The 26,324-nt window shown below is 45.0% G+C and overlaps 1 protein-coding gene across 1 annotated transcript; it reads left to right on the plus strand.

Moving 5' to 3' along the window:
* Nucleotides 1–1,557: 1,557 nt before the first annotated feature.
* On the plus strand, nt 1,558–24,782 carry LOC124606209 (serine-rich adhesin for platelets-like). Its single transcript, XM_047138182.1, has 4 exons — nt 1,558–1,562; nt 2,293–2,426; nt 18,538–22,097; nt 23,730–24,782. The coding sequence occupies exons 1-4, from the start codon at nt 1,558–1,560 to the stop codon at nt 24,780–24,782; spliced, it is 4,752 nt and encodes a 1,583-aa protein (XP_046994138.1).
* Nucleotides 24,783–26,324: the final 1,542 nt, after the last annotated feature.

The following is a 26,324-nucleotide window of genomic DNA, read 5'->3' on the forward strand; positions in this document are numbered from 1 at the left end:
ACATTCAAGTGTTAGTATAACATTTTTTTACTGCAGACTTTTAGAATCTCTGGTCGAACTTAAAGTTTGAGCTAGCTGGAACATTTTGGTAACTTGTTAATGAAAATTTAGGGTCTATCTAAAGAATAAAAGAATGAAGGGCATTAAACATTGCAAACCTATAATAACAAATCAGAATCAATAGTGCAAGCCAGATAAATACGTCGACGCAGCTCGTTCTGTAATGTGTGTAATAAACAGTTCATTAGTATCGCATGCAGCGACTATAAAGTAATTCAATTAAATTTAAACGAGTTGCGTCGTCTTGAAGCGAGATGTTGGTTCTTAATCTTGCTTATGTAAGTGACCAGAGTACAATAACTGGATTGAAGCATCGGCGTCGTATTATTCAAATAAAACAAAATAAGGGCCAGCATACTCCGGCAACACAACGCACGATTTACGTCGAGATCTGCACACACGACGACGACATAGCCCAAGAGAACCACATATTAAAATATCAACAATCAAAACGGGACCATGATAAAGCAGTGACATCTTCACTGTCGAATGTTCATTTATAGGTAGCATTCTCTATTCTGGATCCTCCGTCATTGATGTCTGCCTCCAACCTCTCCCAAAACCTTGAAGTTGCTCCAACAAACTTCAGTTAGGATGTCGTTTCGCTAATGTAACTGGAGCTATTCTGACATTCAATGATACTTGCTCTCACGACTTACATCTCTTTGATTCTGATTCTTAAACTGAATCTTCATCTTCTCGTCGTACTTTCGACAAAATCTGGAAGGGCGTCGGTTTCATTTTCATAGAAAACTTCTTCGACTTCTACAAAAGTAATTTTTCGGTGCATGATACAAAACAGTTGATACACTTCGCTGTCGAGTAAACGAAATATTTCAGAAATTAATACGCACACTGCTGGTAGTGCAAAGCCAATGACTCGAAATAAATTCGAGAAAACTTGTATGGCGAGTTCTTGTTTGCTTCCGTCGCTTATGTTTTCACCGATATGTATAAAATCTTCAACATTTTGAACTTCACGTTCCTCTGGCGAACTTGTCGAAGATTCTCCGCCACTTCGATAGTTCACTTACACAAACACGCTCATCGACAGTGATATGAAAACTGTCTGATCAAGCTACATTCACTCGAAAAGAAGCTCTCGATGTGGACGCTCTGAATCCGTGAACGAAACTGACGGATTAACTGGATAGCAGACCACTTCTATCGCTCGACTGCTCGACTGATATCGCCCGCTGTTACTGTATCCATTCACAATAAGGATTATCTCGAACGTGTATTCGGTGGAGATGTCTGGGGAATGATCCATATTTAAAGTTCATGCGAATTATGGGACTTACAATATTTGTGTTAGCCTTTATTGTATGAAACCAGACCTTCGAGGGAATGTTTGGCTGTCTTTGTCACTAATGTATTCCTTTACTGTATATCGATGATCGACATTTGTGACCCACCCTGATAGCCGCACTTCCTTAGCACGCAGGTTCCGGGATTCGGGGAAGTGCACCGGACGCGGATCGAATCCGCTCGGCGCACATGGGGTCAGACTCCCGAAAAAGTGGTCATAAATTTAAAAAATATTCCGAGTTAAGAAGTTTCGTTTAAGGTTGGCTAGAGTAATTTTGGGACTATAGAATCCTGGTCTTAGAAGCTGCCAGTTGTTTCTTCCGAAGGTAGAATTTCGTTCGGATGAACTATCTTCGTTTACCGAAATCAGACCGATTTTTTCCAAATGGGGGCTAATCCAGAAGATATGCACTTAATTACGAACAATTAATTCGTTATTTACTCATTAATTATCAACTGGTTTTGTTATTAATATTTTATCGGAAGGCACCAAAAAATTGTAAAAAGCGATCGAGAAAAGAGATAAGTTTTAGATTCCCCGACATTGTACCTTCTTTTTCATTTCGACTTTAAGTATGTACATCATCGCGAATCAAACTTAGAAACCACCTACTAGCAGCAACTTCGGCTTTGAGCCATTTTTAAACGACGGTTGCAAACTGCCGTTATTTACACTGAGAAAATAGAGGTGGTAATTTTACCCTAAAATACGAATAAAACACATATGCATACATAATCACACAACTGTTATTTATATAACATTGCTAATACGCTATTAAAAGACGAAAATATAATCATTAAATATAAAATGTATTTTAAACATATTAAAAATAAAAAAGTACTCTTTATAAAATAGTTATATTATTTCATATCCAAAGCTTTCCCTTGATAAGTTTAATTCTATTAAATTACATTTTATTTTAGTATTATACCTCCGAGAAGAGTGAAAACTTTACCGTCGGAAGCTGTTACGTTCTTGGTACCTGCTGTAGAGGATTACGGGGAATCAGATGAGGAGGAGGAATCAGATGAGGACGATGATGAAACATTCCTCACACGTAGAGGCAGGAAATATGTTATGTGGACATGGGTCCGGAAACGCTCTACTTCCAAGTTACAGCTCATTTTCTACGTCTCTTTATAGTCCTATTAATCATGTGAAACACACAGGAGAACTATGTATCAGCACAATATGAAACACATACCTAAATGAAATGTTAAAAAAAGCCCTCCGTTAGCAACGACACATACGTCAACCCGCCGTAGCTTTGAATTCCTGATGTATCCCTGGAGAACTGCGTATTGTTTCACAGCCTTCCACAATTCGGACTCGAAGACTGTGCACATCTTGTACCGGAGTTCTGTACACAAAAGCTTTCGAATGTCCCCACAAATAAAAGTCTAGTTGGTTTAGGTCCGGAGAGCGTTCAGGCTACGGAATTGGTCCACCTCTATCACCTCTACCTATGGCGGAAGACGAAACGTCGATCTTAAAGTGTTCGGGAAAGTGTCCTGTGCCATATCCAGGAGAACTGAAGTGCAAAAATCATACCTTCTATTGCAGTAACTGCAACTTGTAAGGCTTCATACGCAGGCGTTGCTTCAGAACACGCAGCACCTTTCTTTGATGAAGTTTCTTGTCTGCCTGTCTTGCGGACTTCCGAGGACTCCGTGTGAATGCGTCTTGGATACGCTCGACATTTTCATCAGACGTGCGTAGGCGACAAGACCTCTAACTATGCATATGCAACCTATTTCCAAGAATTTTGTGTGCCAGTGATAAATCTGTTGGTGCAGAGGCAGGTTCTTGCTGAACCGATGGCGGAATTCCCGTTGCACTTGAAGACTGGATTGAATTCGCGATGATTCCAACACACGTAATGATTCCTCTTGTGGTGCAGTCGCCATATTGCTACAAACAAACAGCAGCGCAGCTGTGTCAAAGCTTCGAACCCTCCTCTATCCGGTGACATGCACAATGTGCTTCTGTCTTTTATAGTTTGTCTGTAATAAACAACTGAAACCTGTCCCTTCTTTTTGAATCACCCTGTTGTTGTTGTTGTCTTCAGTCCAGAGACTGGTTTGATGCAGCTCTCCATCCTACTCTATCCTGTGCAAGATTCTTCATCTCGCAGTACCTACTGCAAACTACATCCTTCTGAATCTGTTTAGTGTATTCATCTCTTGGTCTCCCTCTACGATTTTTACACTCGACACTGCCCTCCAATATTAAATTGGTGATCCCTTGATGCCTCAGAACATATCCTACCAACCGATCTCTTCTTCTAGTCAAGTTGTGCCACAACCTTCTCTTCTCCCCAATCCTACTCAATACCTCCTCATTAGTTATATGATCTACCCATCTAATCTTCAGCATTCTTCTGTAGCACCACATTTCGAAAGCTTCTATTCTCTTCTTGTCTAAACTAGTTATCGTCCATGTTTCACTTCCATGCATGGCTACGCTCCATGTAAATACTTTCAGAAACGACTTTCTGACACTTAAATCTATACTCGATGTTAACAAATTTCTCTTCTTCAGAAACGCTTTCCTTGCCATTGCCAGTCTACGTTTTATATCCTCTCTACTTCGACCATCATCAGTTATTTTGCTCCCCAAACAGCAAAACTTATATACTACTTTAAGTGTCTCATTTCCTAAACTAATTCCTTCAACATCACCCGACTTAATTCGACTACACTCCATCATCCTCGTTTTGCTTTTGTTGATGTTCATCTTATATCCTCCTTTCAAGACACTCCGTTCAACTGCTCTTCTAAGTCCTTTGCTGTCTCTGACAGAATTACAATGTCATCGGCGAATCTGAAAGTTTTTATTGCTTCTCCATGGATCTTAATACCTAGTCCGAATTTTTCTTTTGTTTCCTTCACTGCTTGCTCAATATACAGATTGAATAACATCGTGGAGAGGCTACAACCCTGTCTCACTCCCTTCCCAACCACTGCTTCCCTTTCATGTCCCTCGACTCTTATAACCGCCGTCTGGTTTCTGTACAAATTGTAAATAGCCTTTCTCTCCCTGTATTTTATCCCTGCCGCCTTCAGAATTTGAATGAGAGTATTCCAATCAACATTGTCAAAAGCTTTCTCTAAGTCTACAAATGCTAGAAACGTAGGTTTGCGTTTCCTTAATCTAGCTTCTAAGATAAGTCGTAGGGTCAGTATTGCCTCACGTGTTCCAATATTTCTACGGAATCCAAACCGATCTTCCCCGAGGTCGGCTTCTACCTGTTTTTCCATTCGTCTGTAAAGAATCACCCTGTATATCCAAATACTCCAGAAAATTAACAGCACTGCAGGGCTTTACTAATTGCTCTGCTCCGGAAAATGTCTTTCGTGGGAGGTGGGAGACGTTTGCTGCTGAAGTTATTTCGCCGTAGTGGTAATCGGAATTAGATAGAGCCTCTCCCTACGCACAACAACAGTAATCACAGGCTCGACGTGTATATCGTCGGCCAGAGAGAGGTGCGCGCCCGCTATCTGGGTCCGGGGCGGCGACGTGTTCCGCACGCGCAGATAAGCGCCGCTTCCGCTGCCTTCCCGGAGCGATGGGGATCTTGGGGGTGATAAGTCCGTGCCGGACACCCCGCGCCGCCCAGATAGGCCCGCTATAAGACGCGGCCGCGCCCCGGCCGCTGTGTCCACGGTGTCTGCGCCACCGCGACCGCTGAGCTGCGAGAACACGGCATGGCTCGTGAGTACCCGCCGCGATTCTCCCGTCTGCCACTACGGCGCCTAACTTGTATAAGTAAATCTAGTAAATGTGCTGTCACTTTTACGGTAGATTGCGAAAAAAATGTTGTTGACTAATTGGTTGATTCGGGGGGAAGGGACCAAACACAGAGGTCATCGGTCGCATCGGATTAGGGAAGAATGGGGAAGGAAGTCGGTCGCGCCCTTTCGGAGGAATCATTCCGGCATTTGCCTGAAGCGATTTAGGGAAATCACGGAAAACCTAAATCAGGATGGCCGGACGCGGGTTTGAAGCGTCGTCCTGCCGAATACGAGTCCAGTGTGCTGACCACTGCGCCACCTCCCACGGTTTTGTGAAAAAAATCATTGCTGCTTTCGGGCTGTTCATTCATCATCAGACGGCGTTCTTTTCACTTCTTTCGTGTAAGTACGATGGTAAGGGATTATTTCTCGGCCCGCCACTGGGAAACTGTGATACTTTAAATAACAAAATGTTACCTTTTGACACAGTTCCCTCTTAGGTCAATGAACAGTGTTACAAATCAGCACAGATTTAGAAATCAGCGCTTGTGCGAAACTCAGCTTATCCTTTTCCCGCCCGATATCCTACAAAACATGGGTGAAGGGCAACAGGCAGCTTTCATACCACCAAATTCCCGGATAGCGTTTGATACATTACCCTTTTGCGAACTGTTAAGGAAGGTCCGCGTATACGGAATATGTTGTCAGGTGGGGTACTGAGAAATAACTGTTAAATTCGATGCATTGCATCGTTTCTGATTCAAGTAGCATAGCCAATTAGATCGCTGCAAGAGCAAATTCAAGCCGCTTGGCAGAGGCAGCGTCGCCAAACGTGTTCTTCTTTCGGTTTTATAACTTAAATGCATCACTTCCGAAAAAGGCACAGCTTAACTGTGGACGAGCATTTGAGTACAGACCCACAGATTTTTGTGCATCACAGTAGGTTAGCGCGTGCAAGAGCTTCACTCCGCGTCCGGCGACTTGATTGGCTAGCTTCAATGCTAAATAGCTTGGAAACGACGAAACGTATCGAATATTTTTCTTAACAATCATTTCTCAGCACAGCCCCCCCTGGAACATCCTTACAAGGGTCTCACACTGTTTTTGACAACAATGTACACATAAACGATGTGATGGATACGGTGAGTAGCGATCTCCAATTCTTTGCTGATGACGCTGCAGTGCAAGGGAAAGTGTCGTCATCCAGTAGCTGTTGGAGGATACAGAATTTCTATTTGATGCGATGAATGGCAGCTTCCTCTAATTGTAGAAAAATGTAATTTGATGTTAATGAATAGGAAAACAATCCTGCAATGTGCGAATAGAGTGTTCCTGTTTGACACAGTCACGTCGATTAAATATCTCGGCCTAACATTGCAAGGCCCTATGAAACGGAAGACCGGTATTAGGGAAGGCGAATGGTCAACTTCACTTTATTGGGAGAATACTAGGAAAGTGTAATAACTCATCTATAAATGACACCGGGTAATACAACACTTATGTGACCCATTCTTGAATACTGCCCGAGTGTTTGGGATCCAACCAGGTCGGATTAAAGGAAAACATCGAAGCAATTCAGAGGCGTACCGCTGGATTTGACTTACTTTATTTCATAACATCTTACAGTACAACAAGAATGAAGTTCAATTGATATAAACGCCACTTCTACTGCAGCATGAGGATGTCTCTCCTGGGATTTATATTTTCTGGCTTCTAGCTGTTTTAAACTGGAATAATTTTGAAAAGCGGACTATCGTAAACATAGTATTTTTATTGGAAAAATGTGTTTCAGTTGCCAGTAAATTGGTAACGAACGTAGCTCTCTACAGCTGGTGTATTATGTAAACGTTAACTCCATCCACAGGCCCTGGTGGGCCCATCGGTACCGACTGATCGCCGTGTCATCCTCTGTCACTAGTGGTTTGGATGCGGTGCCTGTGTCTGTGTTATTCCAAATTGAGACGCAATGTTCCTTTGGACATACAAGTACGTCCAAGGGAACAGCCACTGCGGCGACTACAACCGTTCTAAATACATTAAATCTGTTCGCAATTCCGAGTATGAACAACCATCAGCTGTGCAATGGAATGACAACAACGCATGCATGTCCAAAGGAACATTGCATCGTAATTCGGAATAACACAAGAACTGCAGTTTCGTATTTACCTGCCGACACCGCACAAGCGACTTTCAAGTATCGTGTTTTGTCTGTACGGGATTACACATAATGAATATGCGAGTACATGTTATAGACACATCGTTGACGACATTTGGAAGTTTGGGTCTGGTCGTGAGACGGTGCTCGCATAGCTTAATGATAAGGCGACCGCTCGCGACAAGCGGAAAATGCTGGCTCAAGTCTCGGTACACCACAAATGTTTATTGTTGTCATTCCATTATACAGATGATGGTTGTCCATATTCCCAACGGCGAAAACCCTGTATTTCCTAACGGCTGTAGTCGCCGCAGTGTCTGTTCATTTGTACGCGCATGCATGTCCAAAGGAATATTGCGTCGTAATTCGGAGTAACACAAGCACTACAATATCGGGCGTATCGATTTTATTTTCGTCCAACATGAAGTAAAAGTTGTATTACAGGGATGTGTAATGTATCAGTAATTAATATACCACACAGTTTAGTTTAGCCTTGTACGTTCTTAATCCATCAACATCATTGCACATAGCGCAGAGTTTAAATTATAATCCAAATGTGAAAAAAAAGAGCTTCAGCATCGCCTGAGCACAGACCAACGGCATTTGCTAACCTTTACAGGATTCTTACGAACTTTAAATGAAAACTGAGACAGAATAAAAAATAATACAATATTTGCTACTTACAAAGTGTTTTCAATAGAAATTCTTTCAATCCATATGTGGCATACAGCAAACCAGTGCTTAGGAATATTAGTTAATATTTTTCAACTTCACGCTTCGCCTTATTTAAGCATCTTCAGGTTGATCTTAATTTGGTATTTCTTAGAACGATCCTTTAGACAGTGTAGCCAAAGGGCATCGTCGAATACATCAGGCCAACATCGCCTTTGTTAAACTCAGTGAAAACTTTTCTAGATGGACACGAGTGACTCCAAGACCTGCATAACGCGTTTCCGTTCACAGGAGCGTTATGCAGGTCTTGGGGTCACTCGCATCCATCTAGAAAAGTTTTCACTGAGTTTAACGAAGGCAATGTTGGCCTGATGTATTCGACGATGCCCTTTGGCTACACTGTCTAAAGGATTGTTCGAAGAAGTACCAAATTAAGATCAACCTGAAGATGCCTAAATAAGGCGAAACGCGTAGTTGAAAAATAAAAAATTAAAATTGCAACCAAGACTGTTTTTAACCAATAAAGTGTTTTCTCTGTCGACACGTGATCGTTTAGTAAAAAAACTTAAATTTAAACACTGCAAGAAATACTTGGTGCTTCACGAGTGGGATTTTCAATACCTAGGAAGCATGTCCCTTATAGAACACGATACGATTCTTTTACTATGTGCTGAAACATATAGACGAAGCAATTTAATACGAAAATTAGAGCTTCGCGTATGAAGTGTTCAAGCAGTAATTTATTCCGTAAACCTGCCATAAACGTGGTAAGACGTGCTAGTAAGACTGATTTTAGAACTTTCGGCCGTACGTTGTACTATAGTTTCACTAGTGCAGGCGCTGATTTCTTTTAATGTATAAAAGGAAGTGGATGAAGGATAATTTTTCAAAGCGTCCGCTCTCCATATCGGGTGATCAGTGCTTTATGCAAGTTGTGCAAGTTGTTATATGCGATGTATCTGTTCCAAGTTGCTGCTGCACTAAGCTGACGGGCACTTCAGCGATCCTGTGTTCGAGAAGTTTCAAGTGTGTCGCCTGGACATGTTGTAGGGGTGCATCAGCCCTGACCACCGATCCTCTATCAAACGAATCCCAACGAAACAGATTCTAATTATGAACGTAAATGAAACAGTTAATTCTCATAACGATTAATATAGTTTAATCATTGGGATGTGGGTGAACAGGAATGACAAAACCACGATCACAATTTCTAGATGAACGCAATTTTGACCCGATAGTTGAAATAAACTGTGCATCAAATATTTACATTCACTGAACCTCAACTGGCAAACAAATACATTGCCCTACAAATTAAGTGAAGCACCCAAAAGATATAGTCGGATGTCATTGTAACTTTGCACACACATGTCATTGGCGGGTTTGTAAATGAGTCAGAATCCTCGGTGGTAGGTAAAACAGTCACCAGAGTGCAGTACTGTTGGTATGACGCCAGTTAGAGCATGTAAGGTTCATGAGCAGCGTCAGATGTTGGGTGACCACTGTGAAGCACGCACAGATGACGCGTACTCGTATGAGACAGCGTTGTCAGTACCTGGAAGAGTTTGACAAGGGCCTCATTCTGGGTCACCATTTGGTCTGCTGGTAAAATCGTACAGTGTCTACATTTTGAGGGCATTCTGTCTGACAGTTGCCTGCTGTTGGACTGCATGGGAGCGGGAGGGAAGGTATGCCCGTCGTTAAGGTTCCAGTCGACCTTGTATGACCACCATAAGGGAGCGTCGCCGTATTATGCACATCGTAAGATCTTCGCATCTGCGCCTGCCATACGAGAACAAGTAATGGTGTCCACCATTCAACATTCTGCGTCATCCTGCACCATTTGTCTGAAACTAGCAGCCGGAGTAGGGAACTGCTGTCCCATGCGTTGGCTGCCGTTAGCAACAGAAGACAAACGTCTGCGTTTGGAGTGGTGGCGTTACCAGAATGAATGCGTCGCATTGTGTTCAGCGATGAATCGCGGTTCTCCAGTACCACGAATGCCCATCGTCGGAAAGCATGGTGTTGATCATGGGAGACGTCACACACTTCTGTTGTTTTGGGGAGGTATAGCGGTGTTACTCCTGGCGTCACGTTTTGGGGAACCATCGAGTATGACTTCACGTCACAGCTGTCAGTCACCGAGGGCTCTCCGGCGGCCGAATGATACGTCACGGCCATGGCGTATCCTCACGTGTTACCTCTTATACGATAGTATCGTGGTGGTATTGTTCAAAAGGACGTATTTCTGCATTTCCGGAACGCCACCCAAGTGGCTCGTAGTGAAATTACGTGTTTATGGAATATCGTCTCAGTTATTTGACTCGAATCGTGATTTTCTGTCAGAGAGGCCACAGTTCGTAGTAATTGACGGAAAGTCGTAGAGTAAAACAGAAGTGATTTTAGGCGTTCCCCAATGTAGTGTTATAGGCCCTTTGCTATTCCTTATCTATACAAACGATTTGGGAGACAATGTGAGCAGCCGTCATAGGTTGTTTGCAGATCATGCTGTCGTTTATCGACTAATAAAGTCGTCAGAAGATCAAAACAAATTGCAAAACGATTTAGAAAAGATATCTGAATGGCAGTTGACCCTAAATAAAGAAAAGTGCGTGGTGACCCACGTGAGTGCTAGAAGGAGTCCGTTAAACTTCTGTTACACGATAAATCAGTCAATTCTAAAGGCCGTAAATTCAACTAAACACCTAGGTGTTACAATTACGAACAGCTTAAATTGGAAGGAACACATAGAAAATGTTGTGGGGATGGCTAACCGAAGACCGCTTTCTATTGGCAGGACACTTAGAAAACGTAACGGATCTACTAAGTGCCTACACTACGCTTGTCCCTCCTCTTTTTGAATACTGCTGGGCGGTGTGGGATCCTTACCAGATAGGATTGACGGAGTGAATCGAAAAAATTCAAAGAAGGGCAGCACGTTTTGCATTATCGCGAAATAAGGGAGAGAGTGTCACAGGATTTGGGGTGGACATCATTAAAAGAAAGCCGTTTTTCTTTGTGGTGGAATCTTCTCACGAAATTTCAGTCACCAATTTTCTCCTACGAATGCGAAAATATTTTGTTGACGCCGACCTACACAGGGAGAAACGATCGCTATAATAAAATAAGGGAAATCAGAGCTGGCACGCAAAAATATAGGCGTTCGTTTTTCTGCGCGCTATACTAGATTGAAATAATATAGAATTGTGAAGATTTTTTTTAATGAGGTGGTGACCATCCACGCCCACACCGGCATGATGGCCAACACAAAAGGTCTACTGCCATCTCTGCATAAGGTTTTTGTTTTCACTAAACAGAAGTCTCGCAGCATGTGGGTACTGCGATGTTTGCGTACGTCTGGTTAAGGTTAACCATTGATACGCGCTAATCTGGAGACAGATTGGATCGAAAGTTGAACAGAGGATATCTGTTTGAAGGGCAGAGGGGAAAAAAGTGCCAAGAAAAGAGCCAAGGAAAAAATCTCTGCGATAGTTGGGTAGGGCTGTAAAAGCAGTAGCGGTTTTTTTGCTGCCTCCGACAGGTCATGCGAGGGTAGGCTTTGTTAGAAGTGGGTATCATGCAGGTCGATACCTTTGATGTTGTGCGGTGGTGTTACTCGGCGGCTGCTACTGGGTGCCGATGTTGGTTTCTCGGTCAGCGACAGAATATCTGTAACAAATAGGCTCATCGTCGTTTTGCGTCCGATAGGTCATATATGGGATTCACAGTATAGGGTAGTGTTAGCGGTTTGTTTGTGCGTTAATGTGCGAGCTTGTCGGTTTCCTTGCTGTAGCCTGTTGGTCGCCTTTAATAACAGCTGGCATATCCAGTCAACGTTGCTGATATGCAGGGGCTTACCGATGTTGTCGCTTGTGGGTGTATGTTAGCTTGCCATAGAGTCTTTGGCCGCTTACGCTTCCACCTATGGTTGTGATCATGGTTTCCCAGAGTAAGGATGAAACGATTGTTCGAGTGTCTCGAGTTCCTGTATATTGGTGTGGCGTGTTTTTTTAAAAAAACTTCCTTGAGGGTTTCAAGGTGGTTTTCATTGTGAAGATCCAATGTGCGTGTGTAGCGTCGAGCGTTGCTAATGATGCATAGCATTTTGTTCTGTATGATCTGTAGACGGCGCAGGCGTGTAGGAGCTGCGTATCTCCAGACGGGAGCTGCGTGCGTCATCAAAGGTATAATCAGTGTCAAGTATATGGACCTCGACACCCTCCTATTCAGTGTACTTCCACTGTTGAACATTGGGTAGAGTTGTTCGAGCCTCGCTTGCGCTCTGTTGGCAACGTTTTCACTGTTGTGTGTAAATTTCCGATCCAGCCAGACACCGAGAAATCTGACTTTCTCTCGGAAACGTTTTGGGCGTGTTTGTAGTGTTACCTGTCTACAGTGTTGATGTTTGCGCAGTAGTTTCGGTCTGCGTGTGAACAGAAATGCTTCGCGCTTGTCGATGTTTACTTTAATAAGCCATCGTTCCAAACAAGGCTCGGCAGTTCTGAGTGCCGTCTGTATTCGTGAATTCATGTTCGACGGCTTCCAATCTTGCGCAAAGATGGCTGTGTCATCGCCGTAGATGGCTAACGTCGTCTTTTGTGTTTTTGGAAAGTCATTAACGTAGAGGTTAAAAAAGGTGGGCCCCAAGTTTCTTCCCTGGGGTACTCCAGCTTGGATACTGCGTAAAAAAAAACCTCTGCGATCGCTGGGTCGGGTTGTAAGAGCAGTAGCGGTTTTCTTGCTGCCTGCGACAGGTCATGCAAGGGTAGGCTTTCTAATTAGTGGGTATCATGCTGGTCGATACCTTTGAGATTGTGTGGTGCTGTTATTCGGCGGCTGCCGCTGGGCGCCGGTGTTGATTTCTCGGTCAGCTCAGCATACCTCTATCAGATTCACGGTGTAGGGTGATGTTGGCGATTTGTTTGTGCGTCAGTGTGTGCGCTTGTCGGTCTCCCTGCTGTAGCCTGTTGGCCGACTTTTTCCGCTTGTGGGTGTATGTTAGCTTGCCATAGGTGGTTATGCCCTAGCTAGAAGTGTCTTTGGCCGCTTATGCTTCCACCTATGGTTGTGATCATCGTTTCCCAGAGTAAGGATGAAAGGATTGTTCGAGTGCCTCGAGTTCTTTTATAGTCGTGTGGCATGTTTTTTGAATACTTCCTGAGGGTTTCAAGAGGGTATTCATTGTGAAGATCCACGGTGCGTTTGTAGCGTGGAGTGTTGCTAATAATGCGTAGCACTTTGTTCTGTATGATCTGCAGGCGTGTAGGAGCTGCGTATCCCCAGACGGGAGCTGCATACGTCATCAAAGGTATAATCAGTGTCAAGTATATGGACCTTGACACCCTCCTATTCAGTGTACTTTCCCTTTTGAGCATTGGGTAGAGTTGTTCGAGCCTCGCTTGCGCTCTGTTGGCAACGTTTTCACTGTGGTGCCCTCATGTAAATTTCCGATCCAGCCAGACACCGAGATATCTGACTTTCTCTCGGAAACGTTTTGGGCGTGTTTGTAGTGTTACCTGTCTACAGTGTTGATGTTTGCGCAGTAGTTTCGGTGTGCGTGTGAACAGAAATGCTTCGCGCTTGTCGATGTTTACTTTAATAAGCCATCGTTCCAAACAAGGCTCGGCAGTTCTGAGTGCCGTCTGTATTCGTGAATTCATGTTCGACGGCTTCCAATCTTGCGCAAAGATGGCTGTGTCATCCCCGTAGATGGCTAACGTCGTCTTTTGTGTTTCTGGAAAGTCATTAACGTAGAGGTTAAAAAAGGTGGGCCACCAGTTTCTTCCCTGGGGTACTCCAGCTTGGATACTGCGTTGTGTCGATTGTTTACCCTGCACGTCAGTGTTAAAACATCTGTTCGCGAGATATGAGTGTAGGAGACGTACGATTCCGTCTGGGACACCAGCATCGCTTAGTTTACGTATATGGCCATTGTGCCAGACACGGCACAAAACTTTTGCCATGTTCAGGAACACGGCTCCTGTGCTTTATTTGTGTTGTAGGCGTGTGTGATACGTTCGACTACGCGGAGTAGTTCTTGTGTTGTTGAGTGGTGATTCCTAAAGCCGGTCTTAGAGTGGCATTGTCGATGCAGTGCCCAGTGATGCGTTTTAGTTTTACCTTCTCAACAATCTTCCTCAGCGAGCACAGCGGACGAATAGCTCGGTAATTTTGTGGGAGGGAGTTGTCTTATCCTGGCTTCCTGGACATCAGGACCTTGGCTGCCTTCCAAAAGTCAGGGAAGGGTTGGTGTTTTAAGATGGCATTTGTTATGTGTGCGAGGTATTCTACGGCTCCATCCGTGAACTCCTGGAGGACACGGTTTTGACTGCCACCGGGTCCCGGGACTTTCCTAGCATTGGTATGCTTGATAGCCCAAGTAATTTCGTTTGTACTAGTACGTCTGATTTCCTCGCGCGTGGGCAGGGCTACAAGTCGTGTAACCTTCTGGTGAGTTTCAAGTGTGATTACCGAATCTGAAGGAGCCAGATTCGGCATGAAAGGGCTGCAAGTGTTGTGGCCACAAGCTCTGTCTTCTCCTTAGCGGAATAAGCTGGGCCGTCTGGTTCTCGTAGAGTGGGAATGTAATGTTTCTCTCTGGTGAAATATCTGGCTAGTTTCCACACGCCAGGATGTGTGATATCTAATATTGAGAATTTCTTCCCCCGTTGCTCGTTTCGAACTGTTTGTATTTTCTCCCGTATTATACCCTGGAGTCTATGACGTGCAGTTTATACAACGGGCGCCTCGTACGCTGCCAGTATCTCCTGAGGCGGTTCCTCATTGAGGTACGGCCCAGGACTTCCTGGGGCAGGGTCGTCGAGTGTTGTAACAGTAGGAGCCTTCACCGCCTCGTCAATTTGTTCGTGAGTGTCCGTAATATGATTGTCAAGCGTTTCCTTGAACAGGGTCCAATTGGCGCGCTTGTACGAGTAGTTCAGTATTCTGCGTGGTTCTGTGTCCCGCAGTGTCTCTTCCGTGTGTGATATTACAGGCATGTGGTCTGAGTCCAGACAGTTTTCAACCATAAGGTTGAGTGTGCATTTGATGCTGTTGATGAGGGCTATGTCTAACACGTCTGACCTGACTCGGGCGTGTGCTGGCACGTACGTGGGAACGTTCGGCCCAAGTAAAATGTAGTTTTGGCCTAGTGCATGTTCGTATAGTTTCTTGCCGTTGGAGGTACGTATTCGTGAATTGCAGTCGGGGTGTTTAGCGTTTAGACCTCCAGCGACGATTACCCACGGTGCTATGAAAACTGTGCTGATATGGAGTGTTACTATGTTTTTACAAGGGTTGTACAGCGATATCAGCGCGATGTTGACTCCGTTGAAGATGACCCTGACGGCCGGGGCCTCTAGTCTCTGAAGCGCAGGGACCTCGATGTTCGTGTGTTGTGAAGGTGCTTAGATGAACCCTCTGCCAAGTACTTAAATGTGATTTGCGGAGTATCCGTGTAGATGTAGATGAAGATGAATGCTTGTCCGCGCAGGGTACATTTTTATGATCTGTCTGCATGGTGTTGTGTTATGGCAGTGGCGAGAAAGATGCCCAGGTCTATCGTCGATAGAAAGTGTGTGGGACCAGATTGGACGTCAACTCCATCCTTGTGCCGGAGTCAAGAACATACAATAGTGTTGCGTCGTATTGATTTAAGAGAGGTTCCAACGACTTTGGCACCCTTCCCAACGGAATCAGTGCATGCATCCAGACCAGAGGGGGTGCAACATCGTACTGATACGTTGGCTCATGGAATTTCTTAGACTTTTTCGGCGATTCGGTGTCATGTCGTTGAATCGGATGTACTCCCAACAAAATATTTCGACGTCGTAACTCGGCGTCTTTATCAGATGTTTCCTGCGCAGTAAACACCTGATGAAGATCCCGAGTTACGGCTTCGAAATATTGTGTTGCGAAGACGCAGACCACCGGCAGTACACTCGATTCCACAAGACGACAAGTGGACTCATATTGCCAAGCTTTTTTTAAATTTGACTCGATTGTGTGATCACTGAAATAACATCACACGCCTTCTCAACACGAGAATTTTCATTGCGTTCTCTCCTCCCTTTCTGACTGTTTCTCTTTTTTGTGAGGCAGCGTATTTTGCACTGTGATCAAGGAAAATGAGTACATTAGCATTGATCATTGAGTTTTTAACCTAGAAAAAGTTATGGCATTTAGCAAGGCTCTTTAAGGCTGCGTCCAGGACAAGAAACAACTGCGAGCAGTGAGGAGTGACAGTGGAATGTGACTGCAAGTTTCCTAGCCTGTACGTGATAGTGGTTCGGAGTGGAGCTGCAGATTGCGAACCGGCGGTCTATCTTTCGATTGCTGAACTAGGAAGATAGTTTACACCCCGCGAACGCGATATGTACTAGAGGCTCTTACCACTCCTCTGAGTTCATGAGCCCTGACTGCGATACGTCCACCATCAAGGCGCCTAGCACAACGCCCATTCTGGTGGTCACTGACAACTCTTACGCCGACGGCACGTGCTGAGTGCTCCAGGAAACTTTCAAAAGTGGACTGAGTGACCCTGCTGTTTGCAGACTCAGCTCCAGAAAGAAACTAGCATGCGGTCATCGTTAACACTATTTTCTACACTCAACGCAAACGGACGCTACCAAAAATACTAATTCTCTTTTACGAGCGAGTTTTGATGTAAGTATATAAATCGGTTAGATAGCACACCAGGCTGATCCTAACATCAACTACGTTCCAGTAGAGCTATCCTTCTGTTCGTAACATCTTTCTTCACTTAGTGGAATGTGTCTGACAGCTACCGCTATCTTGATAAAAATTAATAACTGTAAGTTGACACTAGTTACATCTCCATGAAAATCACTGCAAAATAGTTCCGTACCTAACGAGTAACTATTCCAGTTTCTGCTTTTCTCTCTTTTCAGAAACATATAAAAGATTGTTATGCGGATTTTAGCATTTGTTACTGTTACTAGCTAAGAAAACTAGCATATTTCACTTTAAACAAAGGATCAAAAGTGTCCCTAAATTTTGTTCAAATGAGTTTCTCGAATGTTTTACTCTTTTGATGTCACACTACAATGTGAAATAAGGAAGTCATCTTTTCTTCTTAAACTTTGACAACTGCATTTGGCCACTGACAATATCTCACGACTTGTTGATATTCAAATATTTCCCGAGAGACTGAAATGACGAATTTATACCTTCAAAAATTTTCTACAAGCCTTCTGGCGATTACAAATTCTGATGCAGCACTATTCTATTAGCATTAGATTGATACGAGGGTCATTCAATAATTAAAGAGATAAATTGGTCTGGGGAAAAAACTGTTAGTAGGGCAAGGTTGGTACTTTCATGGCTTTAAGTTGGCATCACAGGGCTGAGCCCTGATCAGCTGATGTAACAACATTGTTTTGTTTATGAGATCAAAAATAATTGTCAAGATGGTGAGTCCCCTTGAAACGTCCTCATCAGTTGAACAACGTTCTGTTATTCGTTTTTTACTTGCTGAAGACGAGAAAGCAGTGAATATATACTGTAGAATGTCTAAAGTTTATGGTAAAGGTTGTGTGAATCGTGCAAATCTTTACAAGCGGGTAGAGCATTTCAAAAATGATCGCGACTCAGTGACTGACGAACACCGTTCTGGTCGACCAGTTGCGGTTTCAACTCCCTCACTTGAAAGCCAAATTGGTGACATTATTCGTGCCGACCGCCGTGTGACTGTGGAAGTGATAGTTGATTAGGTTCAAGTTGGTATTGGTACAGTTGATAACATTATCTGTAACAAGCTGAAGTACCCCAGAACATGCGCAAGATGGGTCCCAAAGGAGTTGACGCGGTTACACAAGGAAGCAAGGTTCAGAGTGCGCACAGAGCTAAATGAACTTTATGAAAGAGAAGGTGAGCACTACCCCAACAAAATTTTTGCTTGTGATGAAAATTGGTTTCACTATTATGAGCCAAAACACGGAGTGGAAGCACATCAACTCACCTGTCAAGAAAAAAATTCAAAACCCAAGCTTCAGCAGGAAAAGTCTTGTTGACGGTGTTTTGGGATGCTGAAGGTCCAGTTTTTTGTGATTATCTCGAAGAGCAGCGTACAACGATCAGCCAATACTACTCGGATTTGCTTTTAAACCAGGTGAAGCCAGCCAAGAGAGAGAGACGTCATGGATCTCAGGTGTGTTTCTCCAGCAAGACAACGTGCGTCCTCATATTGCTCAACTAACCTGTGAAACCATCTACAAAACAGGCTGGATAAGTATTGCCTCATCCCCGTTACAGTCCTGATTTAGTGCCTAGTGATTTCCATTTGTTTGGTGCATTGAGGGAGGCATTAAGTGGGAAGAGGTGCCAGGACAACGAGGACGTGAAACAGTTTGTGGGAAATTCGTTCAAACATCAAGATAAAGAGTTCTTTGCAGCCAGAATAAAAAAAGCTTATAGCCCGTTGGAACAAGTGCAGAAATGGTCAAGAGGATTATGTTGAAAAGTAGAAAAAGTATTATTTTGTAAAAATAAACGCTTTTTCTTCACGACCAATTTGTCTCTTTAATTATTGAATGACCTTCGCATTAATAGCATAATAAAAAATAAAAATAAATATTATATTATTGTTCCAGATTTTCGGATCACGGACGTCCTTCTGGCGCTGATGTTGGTCAGCACATCCCAGTGTTGGCCAAAGGGAGAATGCCCCAGAGGAACTGCCAATTCAAGAACTATAATACTGCCAGACCATGCCAATTGTACAGTGTTTTATAAGTGCAACTACTGGGAACCTGTACTATATCACTGTCCTCACGGCCTGCTCTTCAACTCTCGCACTCTGACGTGCGATTGGCCATGGAATGTTGCCTGTCCTCACAGCAAGGGTCGAGCTGAATCGGCGGTAACAATTCCAAAGTGGCCAACTCCACTGACTGGATATTTAGCAAAACAATGGCCATCTAGCGCAGTCACACCGACCAAAAACTTTACATTTAAGGAGTGCATCGACCACCTCACACTGCACGCCACTAGCGCTAATGGGCGTACACCAGACCCAAAGCACATCGTATCTGGACATCATATTAGTAACCCACCCCTGTGGCCTGCTGCACATGTCAGTAGGTGGCCAACAATAATACCAGAATGGCAATCTGTCTGGTGGAAAACAAGTGTAACTCCCACAGAACACAGTAAACCTGTAAGTACTACAGGTTCCAGTAGTACATCAGCGAATTGGTCAACAAGACGCACCACCCACCAGCCAACAACTACCTCAGAATTATCATCTGAATGGTGGAAAACAACCGCCTCTTCTACAGATCATGTGGGATCTAGCAGTACTACACAACGAACAACAACAACAACAACAGAATCGCCGCCAGCATGGTGCAAGACAACATATGGTGAAACAAGTTCAACAACAACCGACAAAAGCACTTCGTATGAACCATGGTCCACATCAAAATCAGTATCAGTATCAACACAGCAAACACCGGAAGCTACCACTATACATGAAGAATCTACGCAAACTGCAGCTGACGCAAGTACAACACGTAAGACTATGACAACAACAGACAGTACCCACTGGCCAGAAACAAAATCGACATCAGTGTCACTACCATCAACCGACAAAAGCACTTCATATGAACCATGGTCCACATCAAAATCGGTATCAGTATCAACACAGCAAACACCGGAGGCTACCACTATACATGAAGAATCTACGGAAACTGCAGCCGACGCAAGTACAACACATAAGACAATGACAACAACAGACAGTACCCACCGGCCAGAAACAAAATCGACATCAGTGTCACTACAATTAACCGACAAAAGCACTTCATATGAACCATGGTCCACATCAAAATCAGTATCAGTATCGACACAGGAAACACCAGAGGCTACCACTATACATGAAGAATCTAAGGAAACTACATCTGACGAAAGTACGACACATAAGACAATGACAACAACAGACAGTACCCATTGGCCAGAAACAAAATCAACATCAGTGACACTACCATCATCAGAAGCTTCCACAGGACATGACGGATCTACAGATACTACTTCTGAGGATAACAGATCTAGCTCTTGGCCGGCAACTGACGTTACCCATTGGGCAGAAATAACATCAAAATCAACAACAGTATGGCAACAAACTGCAGAGTCTACCACAGGAGATGAAGGATCTAAGGAAACTGTAACTGATAAAAGCACATCACACAGCCCTTGGTCAACAACAGGCAGTAAACATACGTCAACAGTAACGACAGAACCAACATCAGTGTGGCAGCACTCAACAGAGGCTTCCACAGAACTTGACGGATCAACAGAGACTACATCTGACGGAAGCAGGCCAATGTCAACAACAGATGGTACCCATCCACCAACAGTAACGCCAGAATCAACAGTGTGTCAGCACTCTACAGAAGCCCCCATAGGACATGATGGATCTACAGAAACTACAGCTGATGAAAGTACAACATACAGGGCATCATCAACAACATATGGTACCCACTTGTCAACAGTAATGACAGGATCAACGTCAGTGTCACAGCACACAACAGTGGCTCCTACAGGACAAGACAGATCTACAGAAACTATACCAGACGAAAGCACTAAGCCATGGCCAACAACATTCAGTACCCATTGGCCAGAAGTAACATCAGCATCAACATCTGTGTGGCAGCAAACAACAGAATCTTCCACAATACAAGACGGCTCTGCAGAAACTGTTCCTGATGAAAGCAATAAGCCATGGACATCAACACACAGTACCCACTGGTCAGAAGTGACATCAGTGGCAACATCAGTGTGGCAGCAAACAACAGAGGCTTCCACTGAAGAAGATGGTTGTGCTGAAACTGTACCTGACAAGAGCACTAAGCCATGGCCAACAACAAACAATACCCATTGGGCAGAAGTAGCATTATCGTCAACATCAGTGTGGCAGCAAACACCAGATGCTTCCACAGGACAAGACGGATCTGACGAAAGCACTAAGCCATGGGCAACAACCCATAGTACCCATTGGCCAGAAGTAACATCATCGTCAACATCGGTGTGGCAGCAGACACCAGAGGCTTCCACAGGACAAGACGGATCTGACGAAAGCACTAAGCCATGGCCAACAACCCATAGTACCCATTGGCCAGAAGTAGCATCATCATCAACATCGGTGTGGCAGCAAACACCAGAGGCTTCCACAGGACAAGACGGATCTGACGAAAGCACTAAGCCATGGACAACAATCCATAGTACCAAGTGGCCAGAAGTAGCATCATCGTCAACTTCGGTGTGGCAGCAAATGACAGAGCCTTCCACTGTACACAAAGAACCTACACAAACAGCGACTGAGGAAAGTAAGACACATAGGCCACAGTCAACCTCAAAAAGTACCCATTCGCCTACAGACGTACCAGTGTGGGAGCATACAACGAAGACTACCACAGAACATGACGAATTGACGGATCCTACAGCTGATGATAGCACAACACCAAGGCCTTGGCCGACAGCAGATAATACCCATTTGACAGAAGTAACATCAAAATCAACATCAGTGTGGCAGCAAACAGCTGATCCTACCAAAGGAAATGAAGAATCAGCGCGAACTACAGAAAACGAAAGTACAACAGCTAAATCGTTGCCATCAGATGGAACTCATTGGCCCAAGGTAACGATCAAATCAACTTCAGCACGGCAGAAAACTGCAAACCCTTCCACAGGATACGAAGGAGCTTGGCAGAAAACAACAGAACCTTCCGCAGAGAATGAGGGGTCTGCTCAAACTACAGCTGATGAAGGTAGCACACCTGATTGGTCAAAATCAGACGATACACACTCGTCAGCAGAAACAGCAAAATCAACATCAAAGACAACAGAGCCTTCCACAGAGCATGAATCTGTGAAATCTGTAGCAAATGAAAGTAGCACATACAGACCACGACCAACAACAGGTGTAACAGATCAGCCAGTAGTGACAGGCAAATATACTTCATCTGGGCTGAAAGCATCAGATCCTTCTTCAGAGCAAGAGGGATCTGGTGAAGCCACAGTTGATGGAAGTACAACAAATACCCCATGGCGTACAACTCAAGTTATGCATTCACCTAAACCTTTTACGGAGTATCAGCGATCTATTGAAACTACAGTGTTCGACAGCTTAACATCAAGAATGCGACCTTCAACACATGTAAGTCACCACTCAACAATAACGACAAAGTTATCTTTGCCATGGAAGAAGACGACAGAACATATCAAAGCGAACCATGAATCTAGTACGACCACAGACTACCAAAATACCGTATCTAGTCTACAGCCTGCAGTGCACATTACCCATCGTTCATCGACGAAGTCCCCATTGCCTGTCTGGGAAACTACAAGACCAGTTACGGAGCAAAGGTGGCCAGTTACACAAGTGCACAGTCTGTCAACTCCTGGGGATCTGTTACGGAATACAGTAGGTCCCAGCACAGACTATAGTTGTTATTCAGTTTGTCGTTTTAACTATGCTGCTACTTTATTACCCCACCCAAAAAACTGTTCTTTGTACTGTGATTGCCTCAATGAGCATCCTGTGGTACGGGAGTGCCCTCATGATAAATACTTTGATGCAGCGACGAAGCAGTGTGTTAATTCTCTCTTTTCTGCGATTTCTGTGGAACAGGGTGACAATTCATGGATGCCTAAAGAATCTCCTTCTAAACGCCTCATCTGTGATGCAATTGGAGAGTGCCCTAAATCGCATCATCATGTTCCAGCTAGACATCTGCCACACCGAACGAACTGTAGCTTGTTTTGTGCTTGTGATAAGGGGATCCCCTTACAGATGGAGTGCCCTGCAGGTCTTGAGTTCAATCCTGTTTTGGAAGTATGCGACTATCCACACCGCGCTGGATGCCTGAGCAAACAGACTGGTTCAGCGTGGGCTCACACACCAGTAAACAAAAACGTTTTGCCAATGTTATCCTGTGATGCTGTTGGGTCTTGTTCTGCTGAAACTCACAGTCCAAAGACTGTGCTGCTACCTCACCGCACAAACTGTAATTTGTTTTGCGTTTGTGAACGAGGCCGGCTTATTACACAAAGTTGCCCCACTGGGCTGGAGTTCAATCCTCATCTGCAGGTCTGTGATTGGCCCACGAAATCAGGCTGTTCTGCTAAGCAGCATCCAACAACTCAAATTTCTTGGGTCTTTTCGACTGAGCCCCATTCAGCAGGTGGATGTGATTCAGTAGGTACCTGTAACCCAATCTATTCAGGAGTACACACAGAGTACTTGCCACACCGTACAAATTGCACGCTGTACTGCAGGTGCGAAAATGGAGTTGCATATACTGACAGCTGTCCCAATGGGATGGTATTCCACCCTAATCTGAAAGGGTGTGTGTGGCCGTCACAGGCCAAGGTCCTGACCGCTTTCACTCCCACTAACACAGCAGTAACACAACACACGCCTCCCACGCCGTGTGATGCTTTTGGCCAATGTCCTGTTTACCCCCACATCTCAGAACCCAAATTTTTGCCACACCGATGGAACAGCAGTCTATTTTGCCGCTGCGATCGCGGAGTCCCCGTAACAGAGAGATGTCCACACGGGCAACTGTTTGATCCTAAACTGCAAATTTGTGACTGGCCTCACAGAGGCGACCACTCTCTTGCACCGACGAGTGCTACTGCTGCACAACATGAACGGACAAACGTCTGTGACGCCAAGGGAGTCTGTCCGAAACACAACTCTGAGCAGAAACTAACGCTCCTCCCTCATAAGAGAAACTGCAGCCTCTTTTGTACGTGTGTTAACGGCGTTCCCATTACTTCCAAGTGCCCACCAGGCTTAGAATTCAATGCAGCCCTGTCTGTATGCGACTGGCCGGACAAAGCCGGGTGTTCGCGCGAGTGCCCAGCAGACAGTACCGACCCAACTACAGTCGCCCCTCCAGTTCGCTGCGATGCCAAGGGAGAATGTCCTCACTATATAACTAAACCAGAGGACGCACACTTGCCTCATTTGACAAACTGTAGCCTTTTCTGCCGCTGTGTCAACGGCGTCCCAATCACGCAGAAGTGTCCTCAAGGGTTGGAGTTCAACCCTCACTTGAAAGTGTGCGACTTGAAGCACAGAGCGGGCTGCAGTACAGGCACTCACTGGCCCCTCGGTAGCGTGCCTTGCGACGCGAGGGGGTCGTGTTCCAGTGGGCTGGATCGCCTGCCACATCGAACCAATCCCCATCTGTACTGCCGCTGCGACGGAGGGGTCGCCGTAACGGAGAGCTGTCCTCCCGGGGAAGAGTTCAATGAAGTTCTAAGTCTGTGTGAACCGCTTTCTCACCATTCGACTGAGAGTGGGCACCGTGTGCAAGACTGGCTTCGGGCCAACGTTGAGTATCCCATTGTGAGAGGGCACGAAGCGTCTCACTGGATGCGGCCCGCTGCTGGTCATTCCACTGTCAATGAACACCACGTCCCAGACAGGGCACACCCCACTTCTCATCATTCCACCGTCAATGAACACAATGGCCGGGACTGGGCACACCCCACCGCTGAACGACCCGTTGTGAGCGAACACCACTTCCGAGACTGGGCGCACCCCACTGCCGGTCATTCCGCTGAGAGAGGGCACCGCACCTCAGACCCGACGCACCTCAGCACCAGGCAGCCTTGTGACGCGGTCGGCGAGTGCCCACGCGGCGCGGCGAAGCTGCTGCCGCACCGGACGGACTGCAGCCTCTTCTGCCAGTGCGACCACGGCGTGCCGGTGGCGGCGCGCTGCCCTGCCGGCCTCGAGTTCAACGCCGCCTTGCAGGTCTGTGACTACCCGCACCGCGCCGGCTGCTCGTGCGGCAGGTCTGGCGCTCACCACCGGACGCACCACTGACTGCTGGAGGTTCTGCTCTGATGGTACAAATATGCGAGTTGGGTGAGTCTGAACTACCGTACCAGTCCAAGGTGATCACTGCCGCTCTTGCTGTCTCCACACTCATTTATAAGCACACAATGAAAAAAATAGGCATCTCCAGGAGACTTCACGCTAATACCATGTGACACTGGTCTTTCCCTTGATAATGACCTAAATTCGGATTGGGACGTCTGCTGTTCCTGATCTATATAAATGACCTGGGTGACAATCTGAGCAGTTCTCTTAGGTTGTTCGCAGATGATGCTGTAATTTACCGTCTAGTAAGGTCATCCGAAGACCAGTATCAGTTGCAAAGCGATTTAGAAAAGATTGCTGTATGGTATGGCAGGTGGCAGTTGACGCTAAATAACGAAAGTGTGAGGTGATCCACATGAGTTCCAAAAGAAATGCGTTGGAATTCGATTACTCGATAAATAGTACAATTCTCAAGGCTGTCAATTCAACTAAGTACCTGGGTGTTAAAATTACGAACAACTTCAGTTCGAAAGACCACATAGATGATATTGTGGGGAAGGCGAGCCAAAGGTAGCGTTTCATTGGCAGGACACTTAAAAGATGCAACAAGTCCACTAAAGAGACAGCTTACACTACACTCGTTCGTCCTCTGTTAGAATATTGCTGCGCGGCGTGGGATCCTTACCAGGTGGAATTGACGGAGTACATCGAAAGGGTGCAAAAAAGGACAGCTCGTTTTGTATTATCGTGAAATAGGGGAGAGAGTGTGGCAGATATGATACGCGAGTTGGGATGGAAGTCATTAAAGCAAAGACGTTTTTCGTCGCGGCGAGATCTATTTACGAAATTTCAGTCACCAACTATCTCTTCCGAATGCGAAAATATTTTGTTGAGCCCAACCTACATAGGTAGGAATGATCATCAAAATAAAATAAGAGAAATCAGAGCTCGAACAGAAAGGTTCAGGTGTTCGTTTTTCCCGCACGCTGTTCGGGAGTGGAATGGTAGAGAGATATTATGATTGTGGTTCGATGAACCCCCTGCCAAGCACTTAAATGTGAATTGCACAGTAATCATGTAGATGTAGGTGTAGATGTAGAGGAGGGGGGCGGGGAGTTTCTTCAGGTATGACATATACAGCTGAAGCCACCATTGATTATTAGTTCCCATAGAGCTGCAGAATTGTATGGATATTGATTGCCACATTTCACTTCAATAGTCGGGTAAAGAGGTGCGCACCTGGGTACAATCACGGTTCCGTTGGTAACCGCAAACATTTTTCCTGAAGACACTGACCGTCTTGTCTCACGATGGGGTAAATGAATTAACGGCTATGGCGATTACTTTTGAAATAATAAACAGTTTATTTACTTTTTTCCATCTGTCTCTTTTTGTTTTGACTATCCCTTAGCATGCAACTCAGTCAGTAGGCCTATACACAGCGCAAATATGCACGAACTTTCGGAGCACCTCAGAGCTGACTACCGAAAAGTCCACAATCACCGTTCAGCTAAAGTAAAACCGGATTTAAAGCTCCTAATATCC

The sequence above is a fragment of the Schistocerca americana genome, chromosome 3 (assembly GCF_021461395.2).
Source record: "Schistocerca americana isolate TAMUIC-IGC-003095 chromosome 3, iqSchAmer2.1, whole genome shotgun sequence".
Lineage (NCBI taxonomy): Eukaryota > Metazoa > Arthropoda > Insecta > Orthoptera > Acrididae > Schistocerca > Schistocerca americana.